Genomic DNA, 8,993 nt, shown 5'->3' with positions numbered 1-8,993 from the left:
CCCGGAGCCCCGGGGCGGCCGTGCGTCGCGAGCGGCAGGCGGCGGCGGCCCGGGCCTGCGGCTCCCGGTCCCGGAGCCCTCCTGGGGACGCGGGCGCTCCTGCTCCGGGGCCCGCCGCTGAGCCGCCCGCCGGGCCGCCTGAGTCTGGCCGGTGGTGGCGCGAGTCGCGTGTGTCCGGTCCCGACGAGCGCGATCACTTCATACCCGGGGAGCCGTGCGCCCGGAGCGTCTTCGCGGCGGTCTCCATGTCCGGCTCCCCAGCCTGCCTGCCGCAAGGTCGGAGGGTTTCTCCCGGGTGTCTGGGCAAGCGTCCGGGCAGGAATTGCCTGTGTCCGCGACCCCCAGTGAAGCCCCCGGGCTCCGGGGTCCCTCCCAGGAGGGCCACAGTGCCCATCCGTTCTCTTCTCTGGCCGGCCGAGACCTGGAGTTGTTTCAAGTTTGGAGCTGTTAGCAGATAAGAGGAAAACTGATCTCTACTGACAGCTTGTCCACTGTGATGCTTTCTCGTACCTTCACTTGATGGAATCAGAGAAAGAACAGCTGGCGGCTTCAGAGGAGAGCGAGGGTGTGTGGGGGGGGGCTGCCATACCTTTGCTGCTGTGCCTGAGTCACCTTGGGTAGAGGAGCATGGCTTCATGTTGGTGGACTCTGACCTTGGCCCTGGTCTGACCAGGCCCCTGCCCCAGCAGGCCAGCCATGGCCACAAGGCCACAGTGGCTAGGACACATCCCAGACCCAGCACCACCCTGCAGTCCAAACTGTGCACCCCCAGCCCAGCCTGTCCAGTGAGCTCAGGGGCCAGCCTGGATGTGGACTCTCCTCTTCTCTCACCCCAGGGCCAGAACCGTGTGACTCCACAGGCTTGTGTGCTGGGACGTGGTGTGCTGTGGTGGGGGTAAACGGTGTCAGGGAGCGGAAGAGCTCTGTGCGCCGGGTGGCCTGAGTCACCTGGAGCAGCAGGGACACTGTCACCTACTCAGGAGACGAGAGGCTTTGGAAGGAAACAGAGCCGGTGTGGGGCCAACTTGGGGTCCTCTGCAGCACACACAGAGCAAGTGGGCCTCTAGCTGAGAAGTTACTCCTTACTGAGGCCCAGATTTGAGGATAAGAGCTCTAGAACCAGCTGGTAGGGAGGTGGTTGTTGGCCCCAGAGAGCAAAGCCTCGCTGAGTCTCTGGAGGCCATGGGGGAGGGAGCAGGATTTCCAAAACTAGTAATTGCCTTCACCCACTTGTCAGACTTTGTTTCATGTTGGTCCTGAAGACTGTCCACTTGCCTCAGGGTAGTACAGAGTCCAGCCCAGTTTAAATTAATGTCAGGTTACAGATTAAAGGGCCTGCCCCCCCATTGTTTGCATTTGGTGAGAGGAGGGGCTGAGGGCAGAGGACAGGGCTCCGTGGCACCTGTGGGGAGCCGAGGCTGTTCTGTGTGCTCACCAGCCCTGGGGACCAGCAGGCCTTGTTCCTGGGCACAGCCCAGCCGCTGTCGTGCTTGTTAAATCTGGCCAGGGACCAGTGGTGTGGGGAGCTGAGTGCCCACCTCCCCTCTGAAAGCCCAGGCTCAGCCAGACCCCGGAGCAATTCCCAGTGGCAGCTTCTCAGAGGAGCAAGGCCGCACCCCCCCACACACACCCACTCCCAGCTGCTCAGTCCCACCCTCTGCACAGGGACTCACCATTTTGTCCTTTCCACAGCTATGACATGGTGCATTATGGCCACTCTAACCAGCTGCGCCAGGCACGGGCCATGGGCGACTACCTCATCGTGGGTGTGCACACCGATGGTAAGCTGGGGCTGCTGCTTTTGACCTTACAGGGCCCCGCAAGGGGTTAGGCCAGGCCCAAGGCCATCCTTGCGAAGAGCACAGCTCAGCAGCTTCATGCCACCTGCAGCCCCAGGTTGAGCCCACTCAGGGCTTTCCACCTTGCAGCTCAGCTGGTTGGTTGAGCAGTGCGGCCAAGGGATCACATTTCTGGCCCTGCTGCCCACTTCCCCTCCCCGCACAACCTGGTTCCCGGGGCCCTGGAGGACGGAGCGCCTGGTTGTCTGAGGACTTTACCTGGAACTGTGGTTGGGTGAGGGAACTACGCAGTTATCCAGCAAACACATCCTGAGCACTTTTACTGGCCCATAGAGAGAGGGTGGTGTCCAGCCCTTGTGACAAGCTGAGGGCCCAGGGAAAGAGACAGCTGCCTGCCATGAGCTCACATGTGGTTACAGACTCTGCTTGGTGCTGGGAGGGGGCTCCCGAGGCCAGCGAGCCTGTGGTCCAGCCCTGCAGAGGTCACCCGTCTTGTTCTTGCTCTATCTCTGGCTCTAGAGGAGATCTCCAAGCACAAGGGGCCCCCGGTGTTCACTCAGGAGGAGAGGTACAAGATGGTGCAGGCCATCAAGTGGGTAGACGAGGTGGTGCCGGCGGCTCCCTATGTTACCACGCTGGAGACACTGGACAAGTACAGCTGCGACTTCTGTGTCCATGGCAGTGAGTGGGTGGGGCTGGGGCCCAGAGTGCCGGGGCCTCTGGGCGGGCCGGAGGGCAGCCGGGGTGCTGGGGCCTCCTCACATTTGGGGAGCAGCACCGAGCCTTTCGAGGATCTGAGAAGGCCTCGGGTCCTTTCCCAGAAAGAGTGTGTGCACACCGGGGCCAGCCTGGGATGAGGGTTGAGGGTCCTGTAGGCCCACGTGGTCTGGGTTGAGAATCCTTACGCTCACACGTGTGTTGCTCCTTAGATGACATCACACTGACCGTAGATGGCCGTGACACCTACGAGGAAGTGAAGCAGGCTGGGAGGTACAGGTGAGTCCCGTGAGGGTCCCACCTTATCAGGAACGGGGCTCGAAGCTCCCCCCAGGCTCTTTCTGCCTGCGAGGAAAATGGCCAGGACCGGAACAGGGTGGCATGCTGCCCAGTGGGGCTTCGAGTGTCGTAGACCCGCACCGTCCCGTATGGTCCCGTGTAGTCACAGGGTGGCTGGCCAGCAGTAAGAACGGGGGCTGTGGCCGGGGAGGGGGTTTATTTTCTTTTTTTTTTTTTTAATTTTTATTTATTCGTGAGAGAGAGGCAGAGGGAGAAGCAGGCTCCCAAGGAGCAGGGAGCCCGATGCGGGACTCGATCCCAGGACCCTGGGATCATGACCCGAGCCGAAGGCAGACGCTTAACCATCTGAGCCCCCCAGGCGCCCGCAGGTTTATTTTCGTTATCCTAACTCAGAAAGCCCTGGTGGCCGGCGGCTTCTGCCCCAGCAGCACAGCCTGGTTCCCCTGGCCTTGCCGGACATGGGTGCGGCAGGGACCTGCCCACCCAGCCCTGCACACTTGGGGCTCAGCAACACTTCTGCTCTGTCATTTCCTTCAGTGGATGAAAGCGTAGTGGCCTTCCCTGCGCTCCTGGTCCTGGTTTTCTGTCGCGGCCTGAGAGCCGCCCGGAGCTGCCTGGTCCGCACACAGCACGGCAGGGGGCTGGGCCGCAGCAGGGCCGCCCTCAGGTGGGGTGAGCTGGAGGTGGGGACTTTGGAGCATGTCCAGGATGCGAGCCCTGACCCCACCTCTGTCCCCAGAGAGTGCCAGCGCACCCAGGGCGTGTCCACCACGGACCTCGTGGGCCGCATGTTGCTGGTGACCAAGGCCCATCACAGCGGTCACGTGAGTCTGGGGGGGGGGACGGGGGCGGGATCCCCGAGGTCCCAGGGCTGAGGACACTGCTGGGAGCGGGGGAGCACCCGATCTGCCCCGTCCTTGTCTCTCTGTGGGCTCCAGGACGGCAAGTTTTGAGGCCCTGGGGTTGACCATGTCTGGGGGGCGAGGCTCCTCAACGTCCCCCATCCTTCTGTTCAGGAGATATCCTCTGAGTACCGGGAATATGCAGACAGCTTTGGTAAGGTGAGTGCTGCCATACTAGCCAGGCCAGTGTCTGATGCCCCCAGGCTGCCCCTGGGGCTGGCTGGGACGCCCACCGAGCTCCCTGCCTTCCAGGCACCGCCTGGGTACTGGCCCCGGAGGAGGAGCAAGGACCGCCTTTGAGCCGGTGGTCTCTAATCAGGCGGCCTGGCCCTCTCTCCCTTTGTAGCCCCCTCACCTGACACCCGCCAGGGAGACACTGTCCCAGGTGACCAGAGGGTGGCTCAGGGCGCTGGGTCCCCACAAGGGCAGTGTCCACTGCTGGGCCCGTTGTCCGGCCCCAGTGCTGTTGGCTGCACAGTGCCCACTGTGGCCGCAGAGCGGAGCCACGCGTCCCACTGGTCACCGGGGTCTTCTCCAGCCTGGCCCTGGTGTGGACGGGGCCCTGCTGGCTAGCGCACGGTGTCCTGCCGGAGGCGTGTGCCTGCTGAGAGCACACACGTGACCGGGGGCGCTGGCAGGCTGCAGCTGGGGGTCTGGCGTTCTGGGCCGTGGCCCCCATTCCTGCTCCCAGCCAGCCAGGCGGGTGCAGGCAGCCCTGGCCGCAGGAGAGGGGCTGTGGGGGGGGAGCAGGTCAAGGACGTGCCTGCAAGGCATCAGTCACTGACCAGAGCGCTCTCGGCTTCCAGTGCCCTGGGGGGCGGAACCCCTGGACAGGGGTATCGCAGTTTCTGCAGACGTCTCAGAAGATCATCCAGTTTGCTTCTGGGAAGGAACCTCAGCCAGGGGAGACGGTCATCTACGTGGCCGGCGCCTTCGACCTGTTCCGTATCCTCTGGGACCAAGTGGGAGGGTGGCCCCCGCCCTGGCCCTGTGTGCACCTCTGCGTCGTGGGACGGCCCCCAGACTGAGGCGGAGCTCGAGGGAACCTGCTGGAGCCCCTGGTCCTGCGGGCAGCTGCTCCTTTCCCTGTTACTTGCTTCTTAACCTGGGCACAGACATCGGCCACGTGGACTTCCTGGAGAAGGTGCACGGCCTGGCAGAGAGGCCATACGTCATCGCCGGCTTGCACTTTGACCAGGTCTCGCTCCCTGGCCGGCTGATAGGGTGTGGGGGCCCTTGAGGGGCTCCTGGGGTTGAGGTTGGGTGCAGGTGGCCCACAGGGGTGAGGCTTGGGGTGCTGATAGAGACAGAGGAGACACACCGGGGCCTCTTCCTGGGGACTGGGGCTTCCCCACACTAGCGGGCACCCATGAGGGGCTGTGGGGGAGATTCCAGCCCCCACCTGCCCGAGGCTGCCTGCTCACCTGAGTTCACTCTGGCTCTAGGAGGTCAACCACTACAAGGGGAAGAACTACCCCATCATGAACCTGCACGAGCGGACCCTGAGCGTGCTGGCTTGCCGGGTATGTGCCGAGGCGGCTGTGCTGGGTGGGGTCTCCTGCCCAAGCTGGTGGGGACGAGGGAGCAGTGAGGGCATCCAGGAGCCTCGAGCTTCCGGCCAGCCAGCCCCACCATGCTGCCCCCCTCCCCCCCAGTCCCTGCTTCCTTACCATCGAGCGCCCTCTCCCACCACCCTCCGACCTAGCTGGGTCCTAGCTAACCACCTGTGTTCCCTGTTCCCATAGTATGTGTCAGAAGTGGTGATCGGGGCCCCCTATGCGGTCACAGCAGAGCTCCTGGACCACTTCAAGGTGAGGCCCCTAGTGGGCCAGGTCCCAGGGAGGGCCCTCTGAGTGCAGGGCGCCGGGCTCCCTGACCCCCGTTCCCTCCCCAGGTGGACCTGGTATGTCACGGGAAGACGGAAATCGTGCCTGACAAGGACGGCTCAGATCCTTACCAGGTGGGTCGTGCTGGGCCCTTGCTGGACACGAGGTGGTTGTGTGTGATGTCCCCAGCCTCCTGCCCCCTCCACCCCCCGGGCTCACAGTGCCTGTCTGGGAGCTTGGCTGGGGGGTAACTGCCAAGTGGCCTCCCGGGATGAGGAGGTGGGTTGCTAAGCAGCGGGAGTAACCATACCGGTGTCCTGGTCCTCCTCGGGTGAGGACCCTCCAGGCCCAGGCAGCTGGGCAGTCTCCTCGGCGTCCAGAGGAGGGCCCTCATCGCCTCTCCCTACCCTCTGGCCTCCAGGAGCCTAAGAGAAGGGGCATCTTCTGTCAGATCGACAGCGGGAGTGACCTTACCACGGACCTCATCGTCCAGCGCATCATCAAGAACAGGTGAGGGAGAGGTCCTGGCTGGGCCCGGTGGGGCGCAGACAGCCACTGAGGACCCAGGCCTGGGCACACAGCTCACCACAGCCCGGCCCCCAGGCTAGAGTACGAGGCCCGGAACCAGAAGAAAGAGGCCAAGGAGCTGGCTTTCCTGGAGGCCAGGAGGCGGCAGGAGGTACAGCGTGAGAGGGAGAGCGACTGTGACTTCTGAGCAGAGGGAGGTCACGAGCGTGCCCACGGGCCAGCCCCCTCCCTGCCCTGCTTCCCACACCTTGAGAGATTGGTTCCCACGGTTTTTAACAAAGCTGCAGTGCTTCCTCTCTACCTGGCCTGCTCTCGGAGGATGCTGCCCCCTCCGCACCAGCACGGGGGAGCAGCCCAGTGGGCGGGATGAGCAGCGGGCACCTTCAGCCAGAGGGGCGCCACCCTGTGTGCTGGTGAAGGCCCAGCTTCTGCTCTCCCCCGCCCCCGCCAAGCCCCTGCAGACCCAGGACACCCCTACCGCCTGGCACTTTCTGCCTTCCCGGCCTTGTTGGAAGCCAGCTTCAGGGGAGCAGTGACCTGAAGGGGGCACCCCCTTTCCTCCTCAGGGCACAGACCATGCCGCCTCCCGTGTGGGCTCCCTGGTGCCCTGGGCCTGGCTCTTGGGCACCGTGCCCCCCACTTCCCGGGCCAGCCTTGCTGCTCTCCCCACAGACTGTTCTCGATTTTGTATCTGACTGGCTGGTGTACAACCAAATAAACCCGGTCGGAGGTATTCTGTGTCCGGCTCTTGGCCCTGCTCCCCAGCACCATCCACACGGTGGGGGCCCGGGGGGAAGCAGGCAGCCTGGCAGCAAGGCATCCCCCAGTTTAGGAACCCCAGACTCCTCAGGCTGCCTCCCAGGGGCAAGAGCCCAGTGGGTGCTTGGCCCCGGAGTCTGTCACAGGCCAGTGGGAGGCTGGCTCCCGTGGTTCTGCGCGGGGCCATGCATCCAGGAAGGAGTTGGCTCAGGCTCCCTGACTGGGTCCAAAGAATCTCAGCGTCTCCAAGTCAGGGCCCGCTGGGAGCAGCCCAGCAGCTGCAGGCTGCTGACCCTGGTCACCTCTTTGTTTTGGATGGGGTGAGGGCAATAGTTTGGTTGGTTTTGTTCAAAGGCGAGGACTGTGATGGTGTCTTTTCGGCCCCTTACCCCAGAAGGGCATCCGTCCTTCAGCTACTGATCCAGGTGAGGCCCGGCACCTGTAGCCTGGCCCCATAGAAGGGGAGAGCTGGCATCCTTTTCCTCTCATCGGTCGGCCTGTCCTTTTCTTCCTTCCGACGTAACCACTCACGAGGCCTAACTTAGAACCCCGTGCGGGAAACGGAAGGGAAGTGACCGTGAAAGCTCATGTCACCCTCCCGGCTGAGCAGCCGGCACCAGCTTTCCTTGCCTCCCTGTCCAAGTTGGGGTATAAGTTGTGAGAGGCACGGGGCCCTGCCTAGACCCCCACCCCATCTGGGCCCCCAGCTTCAGGGGCGTGGTGGTGTTGGGCTTCCCCACACTTCAGACTCCTGGACCCCTGAGCAGGGGGGCGAGGAGGGACCAGCCAGTCCTGCATTGACTCGGATGGGGGAGGACCCGGGAGCAACCCCTCTAAGCTGGGGACTGCGGCAGCCAGAGAGCCCTCTGGGACACGGTTGGCGGAGGCCCAGATCCTGGGGGTCCAGGAAGTCAGTGCCCCCGGAGACACGTCCATTCAGGCGCAGTGGGATTGTGGGACCCCCCCCCCCGATAGCCTCTGAATGGAGGGCCAGTCCCCTGGCCTCCCTGAGGCCCAGCTGGCCAGCCACACCCCATGGGTGGGGGACACCCCAAGACAAGCTCTGGGCTTCATTTCGCCTTCCTGCCCCCTGGAAGCCAGCTCTGAAGGGAACTCAAGGTCAGCCTCAGTGGGCCGGGGGCGGGAATGAACCCAGATTCTGACAAGTAAAGGAGGGAATTAAGCCTGAGCGTGGAGCAGAAGGGGCCGCTGCTGCGGAGTCGTGGTCCCTCACAGCCACGCCTTGGCGCTCACGGCTGTGGGGACCACCTGCTTGGCTGTGGGTCAGGGGAGAGGTGAATGCAGAGCCCCCGGCCTCTCGGTGTCCAGCCTGTGAGCAGCCCCTTCTCACCCTGGAACTGCATGTCTAGCTGCCCCCCCAATCCCGCCCTGGCCTCGTCACTCATTCCTTCAACAGATGGATTCACTGCCCTGTGCCTAGTACTCTGAGGTGTTTTGAGGGGATCTCAAGAAAGGAGTGACCCGAGGAGCTGCCTCTCCAGTAAGGAAGAGTTTGTCCTCAGGAAAGCCCGGAAGCAAGGCAGGCCCAGAGTGGGACTCTCCCGGGCAGGAGGGCCACCTGGTGGGGTGGTCGGAGGAGGCTATGAGGGCAAACCTGGAACTGGCTCCTGGAGGACACTGGGGGACCCCGGAGCTGTGTGGACAAAGGCGGGGAGACAGCGGGGGCTTGGGGTGCGTCTGTGCAGGCTGTTCCGGGAGAGGCTAGTGGCCTGAGAGACCTGCGGGGGGTGGGGGGCGCTGGGAGCGTCTGGCAGCAGAGTTGGGGTCTGGGGACCGGCGGGGCCCTGCCCACCCTGCCCGCGCCACTCAGAGGCCGGCTGCGCTTCTCGTTTATTCGGGGAGCCTTTCAGAGCGGGGGTGGAAGGAGGCGCTGGGGTGCCCGCGCTGGGCGCTGGGCAGCGAGGGCCAAGCGAGGTCCGGGCGCGCGGTCGGGGCTCAGGCGCTGCGACAGTCGGCCGCGCGCAGCGACAGGAAGACGTCCGCCTGGCACTGGAAGGTGGCGCGGCCGTCGGGGAGCCGCTCGCAGCTCCGCAGCTTCGGGGACACGTCTGTGACACACACGGCCTGGGGGCGGGAGGAGGCTGAAGGGCCGCCCGCGCGCCCCCCCACGCCCCCCCCCCCAGAACGGGCCCCCCCCCTAA

The 8,993-nt window shown here is 64.4% G+C and overlaps 1 protein-coding gene across 4 annotated transcripts; it reads left to right on the top strand.

The window, feature by feature from the left end:
• The first annotated feature begins 1,697 nt into the window (after nucleotides 1-1,697).
• On the top strand, nucleotides 1,698-6,797 carry PCYT2 (phosphate cytidylyltransferase 2, ethanolamine). Of its 4 annotated transcripts, XM_044912358.1 has the most exons (13): nucleotides 1,698-1,781; nucleotides 2,319-2,480; nucleotides 2,729-2,795; nucleotides 3,556-3,640; nucleotides 3,833-3,877; nucleotides 4,065-4,103; nucleotides 4,507-4,663; nucleotides 4,834-4,916; nucleotides 5,164-5,241; nucleotides 5,464-5,529; nucleotides 5,613-5,678; nucleotides 5,966-6,054; nucleotides 6,148-6,797. In XM_044912358.1, exons 1-13 carry the CDS (start codon nucleotides 1,700-1,702, stop codon nucleotides 6,257-6,259), a joined length of 1,131 nt encoding a protein of 376 aa, XP_044768293.1. In that variant the 5' UTR covers nucleotides 1,698-1,699; the 3' UTR covers nucleotides 6,260-6,797. The 4 variants fall into 4 exon arrangements, with proteins under 4 accessions (XP_044768293.1, XP_021536441.1, XP_021536442.1 ...); XM_021680766.2 differs by lacking the exon at nucleotides 4,065-4,103 and having other exon boundaries at nucleotides 4,525-4,663; XM_021680767.1 differs by lacking the exons at nucleotides 2,319-2,480; nucleotides 4,065-4,103 and having other exon boundaries at nucleotides 4,525-4,663.
• Nucleotides 6,798-8,993: the final 2,196 nt, after the last annotated feature.

Source organism: Neomonachus schauinslandi, unplaced genomic scaffold, assembly GCF_002201575.2.
Source record: "Neomonachus schauinslandi unplaced genomic scaffold, ASM220157v2 HiC_scaffold_1436, whole genome shotgun sequence".
In the NCBI taxonomy this organism is placed as follows: Eukaryota; Metazoa; Chordata; class Mammalia; order Carnivora; family Phocidae; genus Neomonachus; species Neomonachus schauinslandi.
The sequence above is the reverse complement of the archived record's forward strand: the minus strand, read 5'-3'. Positions and strand labels throughout refer to the sequence as shown.

Coding starts and splice junctions, on each gene's coding strand:
- PCYT2 (XM_044912358.1), top strand. CDS start 1,700: ATGGTGCATTATGGCCACTCTAACCAGCTGCGCCAGGCACGGGCCATG. Junction 4,104..4,506: donor CCAGGGAGACACTGTCCCAG/GTGACCAGAGGG, acceptor GTCACTGACCAG/AGCGCTCTCGGCTTCCAGTG. Junction 5,679..5,965: donor ACGGCTCAGATCCTTACCAG/GTGGGTCGTGCT, acceptor TCTGGCCTCCAG/GAGCCTAAGAGAAGGGGCAT.